Genomic DNA, 18,411 nt, shown 5'->3' with positions numbered 1-18,411 from the left:
AGCCATGTGATAAGACAAAAACACTTCTTAAAGGGACACTCCCATGATAATTGGTTTATCCCCAATGATCCTCGGGTAAACTAAGGAAGAAATAGCAACGCATCTTATAATTTTTCATAATTCTTCTGCAGCAAAGAAATTTCTGCTAGAGAGCTGGAGGGAGGTATATAGGAGCACACTCTTCACACATGATGGGAAATTTTAGTCCTGTGTGTTTTGCTTCTGTTGGCTGACAAATCAATTGAGCCTGTAATACTGAATTAAATTATGAAGCACTTGGAAAAACATAGGTATGGGGAAACAAATAGTCTGTTATGGTGTTGAGATGCTTTGATTTTGTGCTTTGTTGTATAAATGTGAAATATTTCAAATGACTGCTGTTAAATACTTAAAAGTTCAAATGTTATTTATTGTTTGAATTTATGATTTAGCTCTTTATTGTTTGATCGTAGATGAATATAATAATTTGCAGAGAAGCTACACTTGCAAGACGGAAGAATATGATTGGGCTACAAACAAACTTAAAACTCAGCTGAAATCAACCCAAAATGATCTTGAACAAACTAGAGAAGCAATGAAAGTACTCGAAGGAGCCGATACCCATGGTACCAATTTGTAGTCCATATTTACTAGACTATTATATATACAAACTATTTTGTGTTTTTCTGCACAAAATTTTATTTAGTGGATACGCTGTGGTTATTTATTTTTTAAATGATTAACATATTTGGGCCATTTATAACTTTAAAATGTATATTAAAGTAATTTTCTTTTGGAAATACAGCTTACCAAACAAGCAAAATGATTTTAAACATCCTGTAATAGCTGAACTTTTAAATGATTTTGTCTTCCAGTGAAGCCAATAAAATTTGTAGTATCTGGTAATCCTCTGACCACACTCCAGCTTGTGTTCCACATTCATTTATTTTTTAATACTCTTGCAATATCCTACAATATAAGAATGTAATTGCAATCTTTTATATCTTCTTGAGAAGGGAAAACTCAGTGGGAACTGTGAATTATAGAAAATGCTGGAATTGACGATGGTCAGTTTGCTCTAGATTTCAGATGAAGGGTATCCTATCTTTCCCTTTCATAGGATGGCATGTTGGCAGAATGGTTGACACTGCTGCCTCACAGCGCCAGGGACCTGGGTTCAATTCTGACCTCGGGTGACTGTGTGGAGATTTCACATTCTGCCTGTCTCTGCGTGGGTTTCCCCCTGGTGCTCCAGTTTCCTTCCACAAGACAAGCAGATTAAGTAGATTTGCCAATCTAAAATTGCCCCTTAGTGTCCAGAGAAATGCAGGTTAGATTATGGGGATAGGCTGGGGTGGATGGGGGAGTTGACCTGGGTAGAGTGCTCCTTCGAGGGTCGGTGCAGACTCGATGGGCCTAATGGCCTCCTTTTACATTGTAGAGATTCTATGATATACTGGCTGATAGTCTGTGTTTCTGTTATTCTGATTTAATGGAGAGAAAATGGTGAGTTTTTGTAATCACCTGTCATAATTTTGGTGCGAGGTTTGTACCATTCTTGAAGAGATGACTGGAAAGGGTCATTGACACTATTTCTTCTTTAAAAAAAAAAAAATTTAGAGTACCCAATTATTTTTTTCGAATTAAGGGGCAATTTAGCGTGGCCAATCCACCTAACCTGCACATCTTTGGGGTGTGAGGGTGAAACCACGCAGACATTGGGAGAATGTGCAAACTCCACACAGACAGTGACCCGGGGCCAGGATTGATCCTGGGTTCTCAGCGCCGTAGGCATAAGTGCTAACCACGGGGAGCACGGTGGCACAGTGGATTAGCCCTGCAGCCTCACGGCGCTGAGGTTCCAGGTTCGATCCCGGCTCTGGGTCACTGTCCGTGTGAAGTTTGCACATTATCCCCGTGTTTGCATGGGTTTCGCCCTCACAACCCAAAGATGTGCAGGCTAGGTGGATTGGCCACGCTAAATTGTCCCTTAATTGGAAAAAATTAATTGGGTATTCTAAATTTTTTTTTTTTAAAGTGCTAACCACTGCACCACCGTACTGCCCTATTTACACTATTTCTAAGAAAGCTCCAACAATCTTACACTGAAGGTATGGCAGGAAATAAGGATAGCCCCTTTAAAAATTCAGGGCTTGATATATTTTGGAAGTGTTGAACTCTTTTATACTTCGGAAAATCTGAAGAAAAATAATCTACTGAATAACAATGAAAATGTGTTACCACGCCTCGAGTCCTCAGTCCTAGAATGACCCACATTTATCTTTTGCCAAAAGGATTTGTCACTGCATAATTGTACCCTTTCTGCTTTGCTCTCAATGTATTGCCCTAATTTAATTCATAAAGTTAAAATGTGTGACCTACAGCAATGAAAGTTGCCATGGGAATGCAAAAGCAGATCACAGCCAAGCGTGGACAGATCGACGCACTACAGAGCAAGATCCAGTACTTGGAAGAAGGTTTAGAGAACTCCGAGAGGGTATGCAATAATTCATTGATCTTAGAATCTTAGAATCATATTCAAAACAACAAAAAGTTTTTGTTCTTCACTTCATCATCCTCCACTTAATAATGATACCTCATCATCTAATGAGGGCTTGTTGTGAGCGGGGGCACACTCCACCGCACATATTTCCTTTAATGCTTTGCATCCTAATCAAGTGTTGCTTCCTGACATCTCCTTGATTTAGACTCTGTTCTAAGCCACACCTTAGTTTCTCTACCTTGAATTCCTGACATTTCTTGATGGTTTTCATTGTGTACACAGAACAAAAGCCTTCTGTATTCCTTCAACTTACTGTTAAAGTAGCGTAGTTATTATAATCTTTTGTCAAAATTTAGTAAAGATTTTTCCAAATTTTGCGCATCTGCAACAAGTTTGATTGTTTGTAGTCACCAATGCTTCCATTGCGAGCCTATTTTCCCTATTGTTATTTAAATTGGCTCCAGCTTCAAGCAGTGATCTCTGGTGGAATTGTTCTAGTTAGTGTCAAATTTAGAATTTCAGACTCACATTGAACATCATTTGTCTACTTGGATAACGAACACCGATATTTTGTTGCTGATGTCTTAGGATCTCCAAAAATGCAAATCTTGTGCTAAGCTTCAGCCTATTGTAGACCTCCACAGTGATCATTTCAGTACCTCCAGTGTACTGCTGCTTCATTGAATGGTTGAGGCTGGCCAAGAAATGTAATCACTCATCATCTAATGGGGGGACATCTTACCTGATGATGCCTTTCCTAACATTCAATGCAAGTACTTTCAGATCTGCTGATAAGACATATGAGCAGAATTAGGCCACTCGGCCCATCGAGTCTGCTCCGCAATTCAATCATGGCTGATATTTTTCTCATCCCCATTCTCCTCCCATAACCCCTGATCCCCATATTAATCAAGAACCTCTCTATCTCTGTCTTAAAGGCACTCAGTGATTTGGCCTCAGCAGCCTTCTGCGGGAAAGAGTTCCACAGATTCACCACGCTTCTAGTGTCGCCACACTACCAGAAGGATGTGGAGGCTTTAGAGAGGGTGCAGAAGAGATTTACCAGAATGTTGCCTGGTATGGAGGGCATTAGCTATGAGGAGCGGTTGAATAAACTCGGTTTGTTCTCACTGAAACGAAGGAGGTTGAGGGGAGACCTGATAGAGGTATACAAAATTATGAGGGGCATAGACAGAGTGGATAGTCAGAGGCTTTTCCCCAGGGTAGAGGGGTCAATTACTAGGGGGCATAGGTTTAAGGTGAGAGGGGCAAGGTTTAGAGTAGATGTACGAGGCAAGTTTTTTACGCAGAGGGTAGTGGGTGCCTGGAACTCGCTACCGGAGGAGGTAGTGGAAGCAGGGACGATAGGGACATTTAAGGGGCATCTTGACAAATATATGAATAGGATGGGAATAGAAGGATACGGACCCAGGAAGTGTAGAAGATTGTAGTTTAGTCGGGCAGCATGGTCGGCACGGGGTGGAGGGCCGAAGGGCCTGTTCCTGTGCTGTACATTTCTTTGTTCTTTGTTTGTTCTTTGCTCTGGCTGAAGAAATTCCTCCTCATCTCTGTTTTAAAGGATCTTCCCTTTAGTCTGAGATTGTGTCCTCTGGTTCTAGTTTTTCCTATAAGTGGAAACATCCTCTCCACGTCCACTCTATCCAGGCCTCGCAGTATCCTGTAAATTTCAATAAGATCCCCCCTCATCCTTCTAAGCTCCAGCAAGTACAGACCCAGAGTCCACAACCATTCCTCATGCCCTGCACCCGTACCAACGTATCTGGTGTATAACGTTCGGGCCTTACGAACCCTAAGGCTACAGCTAGGTGGATCCCCAAACGGTACACCTGGAGTGGAGGCGGCCTGCAGTCATTCTTGCCCTGTGACCTTGGACCCGTTGGCGGCCGTCTTCTGGGGCGACCGGGCCTGGATGGGCCCGGCTGCTGCTCGGGCGTCCTGGGTGGTGTGGTGCCGCCCTGTTCTGCCCACTGCACACCAGATGCGCCAGGGACAGGAGAGGGAGAGTCTGAAGTGCTGCAGTGTTTCGGCACCTCCGCTACGGGAGTCACCGGCACGAGCTCAATCACCTCCTCCTCCCACGGCTCCAGCGTTACTCCATGGGACGGGGGTGCGAGCAGAGCTGTCCACTGAGGCCCCCCCCACCACCTGCCGCTGCCAGTCCTGAAGGCCCGCTCTGATCTCGTCCAGGGTCTGCATGCTAGCTGCATTGGAGCACAGGGAGTGGACCATCGCCGTCTGGGACTGAGCCACATCACCCATTGGCTGCTCCCCCACCTGCTGGGTCTATGTCACATCAGCCCGTGATTGCACCATCTCCCTCTGGAACTGGGCCACATCCCTCAATGTCTGTGCCACGTCAGCATAGGCAATGCCATTCTCAGCTATAGCCCGCTTAGACTGGGTCACGCTCAGACGTGCCGCTGCAATTTCCAGGCGGCTCTCACACATGGCTGCCTGTGAGGCGGCAACCCTGTACTGGGACTTGGCCCGCGCCTGCACATAATACCCCAGGCCTCAGACATACTGATCCATAGCCTCAACCCTCGCCCCAGTGCCTCCACCATGGACGCCCTCGTGCAGTGTTGGCCTTGGTGGCAAGCAATGTCGGCACCACCTCCTGCTCTTGCACGCGGTTGGACTGCTCCACCTGCGGCTGCAAGTGCTGGATGCTCACCGACAACCCGTCATGTAGTCCCTGGCTCTGTGACTGCATCTCTGCAATCGATGGGACTGTCCGTTCCAGAAGCCCGACACCAGTCTGGACTGCAACTAGTCCCTGAAGTTGGTCCGCCGTCTGTCCATCCACCCCCTCGGGAGTTCCTACCTTCATCTGATGTATCGGAGCATCTGTGTGGTGCGCATCAAAGGGTGTCCCAGGAGCCTCTTCACTAAAGTGCCCAACTGAGGTGAGTGTCTCTGGGATGTGGAGGGTGTTGGAGATGGTTGGGCCTGGAAATCTGTGTCATCCTCGGACTCGGGCTCCGGGATGTTTTGGGTCTGAGGTCCATGGCTCGGGTCTGTACTTCTCTCCTCATCACTGCTCAGCTCCCGGGGCTCCGGCTGTTGCACTGGCTGGGAGTGGGGGACACCAGATAGATCTGCCCCATCACCAGCAGGTCTTGCAAGGCACAAGGGAAGACACATGATTAGACCGCGGGTCTGGGGGTGGTGCGGGTGAGGGCTGCGTGGGGTTGGGGGTGGTGTGGGAGTAGGGGTGAGGGTGGGTTGGGGGTGAGGGTGGTGTGGGAGTGGGAGTGAGGGTGGGGTGATAGTGGGGTCAGGGTTGTGTGAGGGGTGGGGGTAATGGTGGTGTGGGGGTGAGAGTGGTGTGGGAGTGTGGGTGGTGTGGGGGTTGGGCCGTTGACACACGTGTCACGGGGTCTCACTTCCTTGCCCGCGGCCGACCTCCACTGCAACGACCTTCTTTTCCTCTGGACCACATCTAGGGCCCTCTGCTCTGCCACGGTGAGGGGCCGCAGGTTGGGCGGTCCCCCTCCAGGTTTCTCCCCCTTCCGGCGGTTATGGACGGGGACAGGAAACAGAAAACGACAGTGTTAGACAGTCCTAAGCATGCAGCCCAGGGGGTGGGTACCAGGTGGTCTCAGTGGCTAGGGCACCCAACCATGGTGGCCAGTATGGATGCCAGCATGTGGTGCAGGTTGAGGGATCGCCCACCCTCCAGGTTTGGGGGGGCAGGGGGTGGTCCGGTTACAGGTGTGTGGGATGGGGGTTAGTACCACGGTCACAGTACACACCCTGGCCGCCCTGAGGAGGTCTTGCAGTTTTCCCCAGCATTGCTGGTCTGTCCGGCCGGTGTTGCTCATGGCACTGATCGCCACCTGTGCCCAGGCACGGTGAATGGCGGCGGGTGGCAGCCTCCTTCCCGGGCCAGGGTACAGGGCGATCTGCCGCTCCTCCACCGCATCCAGGAGGATCTCCAGCTCAGCGTCCGTAAATCGTGAAGCTGCTCTCCTCGCTGCCATCTTGTGGGCTGGGATGGTGTGTGTGGGGAGTGAAGTGTGTATAGGCGGCTGCAGCTTGTCAGCCTCCTGAATGTCAATCACGAAACCGGTGAATCCGGAACCATTTCTCATTGGGATTGATTGTGTCCCACGTGGCGCCGGTGCTAGCACCTCAACTGTCGCTGAATCAATCCAGGTTCGATGCCAGTTTTGCTGTTAAGGAAGTCCACGAATCCTGCGCTGGCGCTTAGTCTCAGAAATGGAGAATTCTGCCCTTTGCATTTTTGCGTTGTGCAAACGTTCTGCCGTAGAACAATAAAGTGCCTATATGATGTAAATTCATCCCATCTAATTGTTATCTGCTGGAGAGTGTTGGCGAAAAGTTTAACTCCATCCTCCACAGACTTTTTTTCATAGCTGCAAACCATGATGAGAGTTTTAAGTTTTCAAGCCAGCTGCTTTTGGCAGAAGGTTAAACTTGGCTAAATTTAGCTATCTTCCATAGCAGCCTTAGAAGGAGTGGTTCTGATTCAAGTGGGGTTGTTATACTTTTCAAGTACCAAATTGAAGATATCCTTTCTATTTTTAATTGCATTTTAATATTTACTATTCTATACTGCAGGTTCATAATTGCATTCTAAAATTAAAATATTCACCATTTCCTGATGCCCTTAAATGCACTGAGAGAGGTTAACTAACTGCAATGATTATACTGTACAGAATGAAAAGCTTAGCAAGACATTTTAAGTACTGAAAGAATATCTCAGCTCATAGATTATGTGAAACATTTCTTACCATTTGTAGAAACATCTACTAAACACATTCAATGTTAAATTTATATTTTCTGGAACAACAATTGTTTCAGTTCATAATTACGTCCAAGTGCCTGGTCTATTAATATTGTCCGATTTCATACTTTGCATAAATAGAAAATGCACAAGCTTTGCTATACCAGTGTGTGAAATAAAATTGGGGTCGGCTGAAATGGAGACTGAAGCTTAGAATTTCCAATTGGAATAGGGGCAAAACCGTCATCCTAGATCTCCACCTATGTAGCTTCATCTTCAATTTAGTGACAGAATTAGTTTTGAATTCCAGGGAGGCGCCTTTCAGATCACTAAATTAAGTATGGAAATTACGTGTTAATGATAAGATTAGACCATGCACATAATTTGTTGACATTTATGCCAGTACAGCATTGATTCATCCATCTGCCCAAATATAATGTGGTATTCAGAGTCACTAGGGACTAACCTTCATGGGTATTAGATGTGAAGACAGGCTGCATGGTGGCACAGTGGTTGGCACCTGGGTCTCGGGTTCAATTCCGACCTCGGGTGACTGTCTGTGTGGAGTTTGCACTTCCTCCACATTTCCTCACAGGTGTTCAGAAGTCTGCGAGGGTTTCCTCCGGGTGCTCCGGTTTCTCCCACAGCCCAAAGATGTGCACGTTAGGTGGATTGACCATGCTAAATTGCCCCTTAGTGTTCAAAAGGTTAGGTGGGGTTACTGGGTTATGGGCGTAGGGTGCAGATTCGATGGGCCGAATGGCCTCCTTTTGCACTGTAAATTCTAAAAAGAAATTCTAAAAGGTAGGATTTGTTAAAGGCCAATCCTGTCCTTTTTGTTTGGTTTGATCTCCACATTTCCTCACAGGTGATCAGAAGTCTGTTGAACTGGGACTTCCAGTGGTGGCCAGGGAGTGATTGGCGCACATTTGGTGGCTCGCGCTCAAGGTGGAACTTTTTGGTCTTTTCCCTGACTGAAGGGCAAGGTATTTGAGGGAAAAGGTACAGGGAGTGCCTGTTGAATGTAATATTCCTCTGGCCTGGCTGGTGCAAGGATCAGCAGACAAGGAACGCCACAAGAAAGAAAGTGCAGTTGGAGCAAGAGAGTTTTTTGTGGTGCGCCACAGGGAAAGAATGCAGGGGGCGGTGGTGGCGCGGGGGGAGGGGGGGCCGCCCGCCCACCCAGTGGTCAATGGAGCAGCTGGTGGAGTTATTGAATGACAAGTTTCCAAGTTTCAGATGCAGGGGAAAGAGGCCCTGGAGGACCTGGCCAAGGTGGTGGAGCAACTGGAGATCTGGGATCGAGCGGGTTGAGCAGAGGCTGGAGTCCCAGGGCCTGATGATCCAGAAAGTGGAGGAGGCGGTGGGGGAGCACGAGGAGCAGTTGGCCTCGTTGGTGAGTGAGATGGCAGCAATGCGGGAGAGCCAGATAGAGCTGAGGGAGAAGGTGCAGGATTTGGAGAATCGCTCCAGGAGGCAGAATCTCAGGATTGTTGGGATGCCTGAAGAGATCGAAAGTGCGGAGCAGTGGTGTATATGGCAAGGATGTTGGAGAAATTGTTGGGGATGGGGCCTTTGACCGGTCCTGGAGGTTGACCGAGCGCACAGGGTGCTGATGAGGAGGCCGCAGGGTGGTGAGCCGAGGGTGATGGTGGTGCGGTTGCACCGCTTGCTGGACAAGGAGAAGATCCTTCGATCGGCGAGGCAGACCAGGAAATGTACCTGGGAAGGGAACGAGCTGCGGGTGTACCAGGCCTTGGGAGCAGAGCTGGCGAAGAGGAGGGCTGGGTTTAACTGGACTAAGGCTGCTCTCTTTAAAAGGGGTGAAGTTTGGGGTACTGTACCTGGCCCGTCTGTGGGTGACTTTCCAGAAGCAAGAGTTTTATTTTGACACGCCAGAGAAGGTGATAGAATTTATGATTACAATGGACTGGGAGGAGTGTGAGGACATTAAACTTTGGAGGAGTTTTGTGTGCTGTTTAAAGTGTTGCTGTTTTGTGTTTAAAGTGTTGTTGGTTTTGGGGGCAGATTTTCACAGGGAGCAACAGTGGTGAGTGTGCCTTTTGTTACTCTTGAGGGATACATGGTTGGCCTGGTTGGGGGTGGGGGGGGGGAGGGGGGAGAGGAGGGGAAGGATAGTTTGAGGCCTTTGGGGGGGGGGCCACCATGATAGTTGGGCAGGCTAGTTAACCGGAATGAAGTGGAGGGTTACCAGGAGGAAGGGGAGGGAGAGGAGTTGGGCTTTTGTTTGAGGTTGGGGCGGATTGCTGTCATGGGTGTGGCACAATTGGGAAGAGATCAATGATGGTGGACATCTGAGGGCGAGCTTGGAGGGTTGCGTGACGTGGGCCGGAGGCTGGTTCAAGAAGGGGTATGGCTGATCGGCAGGGGAAGGGGGTGGGGAGCCCCCCCATCAGGTAGGTCACATGGAACGTGAGGGGTTGAATGAGCTGGTTAAACGGTCGCACGTGTTCGCGCATCTGAAGAGTTTGAAGGCGGAAGTGGCTTTTGTGCAGGCGACGCACTTAAAGATAGGGGACCAGACATAGGGGTGGCGTCAGGCAGGGATTGAGCGCTTTGGTGATCTGTTTATCGGGGCCAAATTTTAGAAGTTGGAAGACCTGGAGTAACTATATGAGTTGCCCAGGGGGAATGATTTTAGGTACTTGTCGGTTCGGGACTTTGTAAGGAGAGAGGTGCCGTCCTTTCCTGGGCTGCCATCCCTGGGGTTGCAGGACAAGGAGCTGTGGAAGGATGAAATAGGGGACGGGAAGGTGGCAGATGTCTATAAGGAGTTGATGGAGTGAGAGGGAGCCCTGGTAGGGGATAGTAAGCATAAGTGGGAGAAGGAGCTGGGAGGTGAGGTGGGGGCTGAGACATGGGTGGAGGTCTTGCAGAGGGTGAAAGCATCCTCGACCTGTGCGAGGCTAAGCCTCATCCAGTTCAAAGTGGTACAGAGGGCACATATGACGGTGGCGAGGATGAGTAGCTTCTTTGCGGGGGTAGAGGTTAAGTGTGGATAGTACGTGAGTGGGCCCACAAAACACGTCCACATGTTCCAACGTGTCCGACAATGAGGGGGTTCTGGAATGGGTTCTCGGACATGATGTCCGAGGTGCTGGGTGTGGAGGTGGTCCTGAGTCCAGACATGGCAATAATTGGGGTGTCGGAACACCTGGGAGTCTAGGGGATGAGAGAGGTTGATGCTTTGGCTTTTGCCTCTCTGATAGCCCAGAGACGGATTTTGCTCAGGTGGTGGGACTCGGAGCTGCCGAAAGCGGGGATGGGGGTCAGTGACCTGGCAGAATACCTGAGGCTGGAGAAGGTTAAATTTGCCTGAGGGGCTAGGCGGAAGCTGTTTATTGATTTCTTTAAGAAGGAGGTTGAGAGGTCGGCGCCACTGGCAGGAGGGGGGGGATGTGAGGAAGGGTTGGCATCAGGAGTTGGGGGGTGGGGGTTGAGGAGGAATTTCTTCAGCCAGAGGGTGGTGAATCTGTAGAACTCTTTGCCGCAGAAGGCTGCGGAGGCTCAATCACTGAGTGTCTTTAAGACAGTTATAGATAGGTTTTTGATTAATAAGGGGATCAGGGGTTATGGGGAGAAGGCAAGAGAATGGGGATGAGGAACAAAGATCAGCCGTGATTGACTTCCGGTGGTGGCTATGAAGGAGTGAGTCGCACATTTGGTGGCTCCCGCTCTGGTCGGACTTTTGGACCTTTTTCCCCGATTTTCTACCAGACTTGAATTGTAAAACTGATGACAGAGGCAATTGTGTACTGAATTCCCACATCGGTACATGGAGAGAAGGACTAGAAGTGCTCAGAAAGGCAGAAACAGAAAGACAGAGAAGGCTTGGGCTGAAGCTGCAGCAGGAGACAGCATGGCGGAGGACTGGACCTCTGGTTTGTCGACCCAGCGGTCAACGGAGCAGCTGATGCAAGTTATTCAGGAAGGCTTTGCTAAGCAGAAACGGGACTGCTTGGACCCGATAAAAGAGTCAATTGAGCGGCTGGAGTTTAGATTGTCCGCCCAAGATTGGGCGATCCAGAAAGTAGAGAAGGCACTGGCTGAGCAGGAGGAACATCAGTGGAGTTGGAGGTGGGGATGCTGAGAGACCAGCGGAAGAAGCTCCTGGAGAATGTGGAGGACCTGGAGAATAGGTCCCGCCGGCAGAACTTGAGAATCGTTGGGCTCTCGGAGGGGTCCGAAGGAGCGTACGCTGGGGCATACATCGCAGTCATGTTTGAGAAGCTGCTGGGGGATGGGGCATTCTCCCGGCCCTTGGAGGTGGACAGGGCTCACAGAGCGCTCGCGTGGATGCGCGAATGGGAGACCCCCCCCCGAGGGCAATGGTGGTGAGATTCCACAGGTATTTGGATAAGGAGCGCATTCTACAATGGGCCAAGCAGACACGGAGCTGTAAGTGGGACAATAGTATCCTGCGGGTTTACCAAGACCGGAGTGTGGAGGTGGCCAGGAGAAGAGCAGGCTTCAACCAGATTAGGTCGATCCTTTTTAAGAAAAAGGTGAATTTCGGACTGTTGTATCCGGCCCGTCTCTGGGTCACGCACGAGGAACAGCACTTTTATTTCGAGTCACCTGAGGATGAGCTGGACTTCGCGAAATGGAAAGGACTGGTGGTGGACTGAGAACGTTTTTTTTTTTGGTTTCTCGCTCTTCGTTTTGTGGAAGCTGTTTGTAATGCCTTTTGCATTGATTTGGGGCCAGCGGTAGAGCTGAGTGAGTTAAGATTTTCATTTGCACTGTTGGGGGATGGAGGAGTACTTGTTTAGATCTTGGTATTTTTCTGTCGGGCAATTATGTGGGGATTGGTTGATGTTGGAATATGTTTGTATGGGTGGGGAAGAAACAATAGGTGGGAGACTATCCGGCACCAGGGATGGGGCCACCAAGCTAGCTGGGCGGGCTAGCTCACGGAAACACAGTGGGGTGGGGGGGGGGGGGGGTGCATATGGTCGGTTTATTAAAGGGGTTGGGTTACAGAGTGTTGTTACTGGGGGGGAGAGGGGCTGGTTTAGCACAGGGCTAAATCACTGGCTTTGAAAGCAGACCAAGGCAGGCCAGCAGCACTGTTCAATTCCCTCAATTGGAGGGACTTAGGCTAAGGGACAGAGAGGAGGTTGGGGGCGGACCAGTGGAGGCATGGAGCATGGGCTGGAGGCGGGCCCAAAAATGGGGATGGCTGATCGGCGAAGGGGAGGGGGGCAATGAGTCCCCCAACTAGGCTAATCACCTGGAATGTTCGAGGGTTAAATGGGCCAGTCAAGAGGGCACATGTTCGCGCATCTTGGGGGATTGAAGGCGGACGTGGTAATGTTGCAGGAGACGCACCTTAGAGTAACTGACCAGGTTAGACTGAGGAAAGGCTGGGTCAGTCAGGTCTTTCACTCGGGACTGGACACAAAGACTAGAGGGGTCGCGATCTTGATCAATAAGCGGGTGGTGTTTGAGGTGGGTGGAATAGTTTCGGATGTGGGAGTTCGGTACATTATGGTCAGTGGGAAACTGGAGGGGGTGCAGGTGGTATTAGTAAATGTGTATGCACCAAATTGGGATGATGTGGAGTTTATAAAGAGGATGCTGGGGAAGATACCGGACCTGGACTCGCACAGGTTGGTCATGGGAGGTGACTTCAACACAGTTATTGACCCTGGCTTGGACCGGTCAAGCTCGAAAATGGGCAGGGTGCCAGCAATGGCAAAGGAACTAAAAAGGTTCATGGGGGGGGTGGGGGGATCCATGGAGATTTGGGCAGCAGGAGTTATCCTTCTACTCACACGTGCATAAAGTGTATTCCCGGATTGATTTCTTCATTTTGAGCAGGGCCTTGCTGGCAGGGGTGGTGCACACGGGGTACTCGGCGATCACAATCTCAGGCCATGCCCCGCACTGGGTTGACCTGCAGGTTAGTAAAGACAGTAATCAGCACCCGAACTGGAGGTTGGATGTGGGACTTTTGTCTGACAAAGGGGTGTGAGAGCGGCTGAGGAAATGTATTCAGAACTACCTGCAGGTCAACGACACGGGAAATTTCAGCAGCGGTGGTCTGGGAAGCACTGAAGGTGGTGGTCAGAGGGGAGCTGATCTCGATGCGGGCCCATAGGGAGAAGGTGGACAGGGCAGAGAGAACCGACTGGTAAAGGAGATACTACATATCGATAGGAGGTATGCGGTGACCCCAGAGGCAGGGTTTTTAAGGGAACGGCGGAGGCTACAGGCGGAGTTTGGCTTGTTAACCACAGGGAGGGTGGTGGAGTAGCTGAGAAAGGCGAGGGGGTGATCTATGAGCATGGAGAGAAGGCCAGCAGAATGCTTGCACAGCAGCTTAGAAGGAGGGAGGCAGCCAGGGAGATAGGGAAAGTAAATGACAGAGTAGGGATTTCTACAGTAGGCTGTACAGGTCGGGACCCCCTACGGGGCCGGAGGGGATGAGGCACTTCTTGGAGGGGCTGAATTTCCCAAAGGTGGACGGGAAGCTCGTAGAAGGACTGGGGCCCCGATCGGGTTGGAAGAGATAGTGGAGGTCTGAAGGCCATGCAGGCGGGTAAAGTCCTGGGGCCGGACGGGTACCCAGTGGAGTTTTATAAAACGTTCTCTGGGATATTGGGGCCGGTGTTAATGAGGATGTTCAATGAGGCAAGGGAGAGAGGGGTGCTGCCCCCGACAATGTCACAGGCCACGATTTCGCTGATTCTGAAGCGGGACAAGAACCCGGAGATGTGTGGGTGCTGCAGGCCAATATCCCTGTTGAATGTAGATGCTAAATTGCTGGCCAAAGTTTTGTCCTCCAGGATTGAGGATTGTGTTCCGGCCATTATTGGGGAGGACCAGACGGAGTTTGTTAAGGGTAGGCAGTTGCTGGCCAATGTAAGAAGGTTGTTAAACGTGATCATGATGCCCCCGGAAGGTAGGGAGGTGGAGGTAGTGTTTCCAATTGGGGGGGGGGGGGGAGCACAGAGTCTCACTCTATGCAGACAACCTGCTTCTGTATGTATCGGACCCAATAGAGGGGATGAAAGAAATCATGAGGATTCTAGGGGAATTTGGCCAGTTTTCGGGGTATGAGCTAAATAAAGTGAGATGTTTGCAGTCCAGGCGAGGGGACATGAGAGGTGATAGGGGGAGCTGCCGTTTAGATCAGTGGGGGGGAAGTTTTAGGTACCTAGGCATTCAAGTGGCGCGGGAATGGGACCGGCTGCATAAATTAAATCTGGCCCGACTAGTAGACCAAATGAAGGACGATTTTCGGAGATGGGAAGCGCTTCCGTTGTCACTGGCTGGGAGGGTGCAGACAGTGAAGATGACGGTCCTCCCGACATTCCTGTTTGTATTTCAGTGTCTCCCCATCTTTATTCCGCGGTCCTTTTTTTAAACGGGTCAACAAAGTGATCACTGGCTTCGTTTGGGCGGGCAAGACCCCACGAGTAAGGAAGGTAATGCTTGAGCGAAGTCGGGGAGAGGGCGGGCTGGCGCTGCCAAACTTTAATAACTATTACCGGGTGGCGAATATAGCTATGATCAGGAAGTGGGTGTAGGGGAGGGTCGGCATGGGAGCATCTGGAGGCAGCTTCATGCAAGGGCACCAGTCTGGGGACGTTTGTAACTGCGCCTCTGCCATTCCCGCCGGCACGGTACTCCACCAGCCCTGTGGTGGTGGCGGCCCTGAGACTCTGGGGATAATGGAGGAAGCATGTGGGAGCAGAGGGAGAATCAGTCTGGTCCCCAATCTGTAATAATTACCGGTTTGCACCGGGAAGTATGGATGGGGGGGTTCCGGATATGGCGGTGAGCAGGGATCGAGAGGATGGGGGATATGTTTATCGAGGGGAGCTTTCCGAGTATGAGGGCGCTGGAGGAGAAGTTTGGGTTGGCGAGGGGAAACAAATTTAGATATCTGCAGGTGCGGGACTTCCTACGGAAACAGGTGTCAACCTTCCCGCTCCTACCGTTAAGGGGGATTCAGGACAGGGTAGTTTCCAGAGGGTGGGTAGGATAAGGGAGCATCTCTGACTTTACAAGGAACTTATGGGGTCAGAGGAGACGCAGACCGAGGAGCTGGAGCGCAAGTGGGAGGAGGAGCTGGGAGGAGAGATAGTGGATGGTCTACGGGTGAACGCGTTGAGTAGAGTCAACGCGTCCGCAACATGTGCCAGGCTCAGCCTGATACATTTCAAGGTCATTTATCGGGCTCACATGACAGTGGCCCGGATGAGCAGATTCTTTGGGGTGGAAGGCAGGTGTGCAAAATTTGCGGGAGGACCAACGAACGATGTCCACATGTTCTGGACATGTCCGAAGCTTAGGGGATTTTGGCAGGGGTTTGCAGATGTCATGTCCACGGTGTTAAAAACAAGGGTGGCACTGAGTCCAGAGGTGGCGGTTTCGGGGCCCTGGAATCCAGGAGGAGAAAGAGGCCGGCGTTCTAGCCTTTGCTTCCCTGGTAGCCCGGAGACGGATACTATTAGCTTGGAGGGACTCAAAGCCCCCGAAGTCGGAGACCTGGCTATCGGACGAGACTAGCTTTCTCTGTTTGGAGAAAATCAAGTTCGCCTTGAGAGGGTCACTGTTAGGGTTCGCCCGGAGGTGGCAACCGTTCGTCGACTTCTTTGCGGAAAATTAATCGTCAGCAGAAGGGGGGGTTAGTTTAGCTTAGAGTAGGGGGTTAATAAAGGTGGGACCTGTAAGGAAGGGAGACGGCTTTTGCGCTATGTTTATAGTTTCATGTACATTGTTTATTTTGTTGTTGTTACAATACCAAAAATACCTCAATAAAATGTTTATTAAGAAATAAAATCAGCCATGATCAGCTCGATGGGCCGAGTGGCCTACTTCTGCTCCTACGCCTTATGGTCTATGTTGGTTGTTCATTGAGTTGTTTGATTATTCTTCTGTTTCTGTTTGTATTTCTGAAAATGCCTTGAATAAAAATATATATTTTTTTTTTTAAGTCTGGGTGAATTGTTGTAGCACTGCAATCTTTACCAATGCCCACAATTACTCAAGGGGATTCTCTTTAAAGAGGAAAGAGGACCAAAGGAGAGATATCTGGCATGTCAGGCTGAATCAGAGATGTCTGCATCCACCTGGGGTTAGAGGTTAAGTGTTAAGAGGTGTCCCTTGCATATCTGTTTTCTCTTTTCTCAGTGTATGCCGATTTCTTGAGGGCCGGTTAGTTCAGTTGGCTAGATGGCTACTGCGCAGAATGGATTTAGATCCTTCAGCTGAGGTAGACCTGGGGCCTGCCTTCTCGCTCTATCAGTAGGAAAGTCATTGCGAATTTGCAAAGGAAATTTACTAGAATGATACCATGAGGCGCCAGTTTTGCAGACACCAGAAAAACTGGAATTGTCCTCCTTAAGAAAGATTTATCAAAGTTATTCAAAATTATACAGGATTTTGATGGAGTAAGTAACAAGAATGAGTATTAAACTTGAGCAGTTTCCCCGAGAGTCTCGTAGCACTCCAATTTCCCCTATTTTCAGCAAAAACAAATTTAAACAATGCAGTTGAAATAGCTCCTTTTGCAGAAATTGTGAAACACCAAAGAATCCTGCTTAATTTCAATTAGGAAAACCAGTGGCTGCCCCTTGAAACTGCTGAAGGAGTTTAAATGTTAGGGATTTCCCACTCATAAATGGTTAAATGCCCCAAATTACAATCATTTTTGATGCTGGGAAGTCATCTACATTTCTGATTAGGACAATCCTAGATCTATGAATCACTTCATTGTAGTTTAGATGGTGTTCTTCCTACTTCCCATCCAATATATCTGGTGCATCTTTTTTTATTTTGGTTCTTCTACTTGATGCCGTATCAAACAATTGGCCTAGAATTCGGAAATAGCATTGGCTTTCAAACAATGTCTATGATTACATTTCATCTCTCTTCTTCCACTCCTCTGTCCCCCAGACAAATTAACATTAACAAGTTGAGTTGTTTAACCTGTTTTACAGGAGAAATGCTACCTAAAAGAAGAGAAGGTGCGCCTCACGAAGGAACTTGCCTGTATAGTATCAGAACGAAACAAAATTGCTGGAGAACTTGATACCCTGAAGTCTCAAGAAAAGAACTTGAAGGAAAAACTGGTTAGATTGGAGTCAGCACTAGAGAAGGTAGATGTACCTATTTTAATTTGTCTTTTAATTATTGGGGACATGGGGAAGCATTATTGGGGACATGGGCAGCACTGTAGCATAGTGGTTAGCGCAATTGCTTCACAGCTCCAGGGTCCCAGGTTCGATTCCCGGCCTTGGTCACTGTCTGTGCTGAGTCTGCATGTTCTCCCCGTGTGTGCGTGGGTTTCCTCCGGGTGCTCTGGTTTCCTCCCACAGTTCAAAGATGTGCAGGTTTGGTGGATTGGCCATGCTAAATTGCCCTTAGTGTCCAAAATTATACTTAGTGCTAGGTGGGGTTGCTGGGTTATGGGAATAGGATGGAGGTGTAGGCTTGGGTAGGGTGCTCTTTCCAAGGGCCGGTGCAGACTCGATGGGCCGAATTGCCTCCTTCTGCACTGTAAATTCTATGATTCTATAACATCTTCTGTATTCATCAGCATATGTAATGTCAGTTCTGGGAACTGTGACTCTTTAAATAAACTTTGCTGCCTTGTTTTTGCATCCAGCACCCAAACATACACCGACCAGCAGGTAAAGCACACATCCCTCATGTAAAGACCAAGGAGTATTTGAACCCAGGTGATGCAAGGGAAAGGCCAGTGTCCTACCTCAGTGCATCTCGCATTTTCTGCTCCGATGCCAACGATATAAAAGTAGAAATTATCGACGTTTTCAATGACGATTTTCCAATCCGTTTTCATAGGCCATAAGCCACAAGTAAGGTGTAAATGTTGCAACATGGGATGGGGAAGCGAAATAAGGTAAACATCTGCCCCTTCAAGAGACTTTTCTGTTGACCTTTCTTTGACATAAGATTGCTTTCTCAGGAGCTTCTTGCCTGCAGTAGAAGTATTTTCGTTAATGACTGATACTTTAAAAATGTTTCTTTTGTTGTTTTTAGGGACAGTTCATCAAACAATTAACCATTGCATGGTGTTTCAATGCTTCCTTTGTAAAATGAAAATCCTTTGTTATGTCTGTTCCTTGTAGCTTCTGGGAACTGATATTTTATATAGTGAAAC

At 49.1% G+C, this 18,411-nt stretch overlaps 1 protein-coding gene across 6 annotated transcripts in view; it reads left to right on the top strand.

Annotated features, from left to right (window-relative positions):
• Window positions 1–18,411, top strand: part of LOC140408721 (coiled-coil domain-containing protein 158-like) — a 418,982-nt gene that overhangs the window by 251,035 nt on the left and 149,536 nt on the right. For all 6 annotated transcript variants that reach the window (XM_072496325.1, XM_072496322.1, XM_072496323.1 and 3 more), the window contains 3 exons: window positions 453–605; window positions 2,364–2,476; window positions 17,228–17,386. In XM_072496325.1, the coding sequence (XP_072352426.1) occupies window positions 453–605; window positions 2,364–2,476; window positions 17,228–17,386 (425 nt within the window). The remainder of the gene's footprint in view (window positions 1–452; window positions 606–2,363; window positions 2,477–17,227; window positions 17,387–18,411) is intronic.

This window comes from Scyliorhinus torazame, chromosome 3, assembly GCF_047496885.1.
Source record: "Scyliorhinus torazame isolate Kashiwa2021f chromosome 3, sScyTor2.1, whole genome shotgun sequence".
In the NCBI taxonomy this organism is placed as follows: Eukaryota; Metazoa; Chordata; class Chondrichthyes; order Carcharhiniformes; family Scyliorhinidae; genus Scyliorhinus; species Scyliorhinus torazame.
This window is presented reverse-complemented; position numbering and strand designations above follow the sequence as displayed.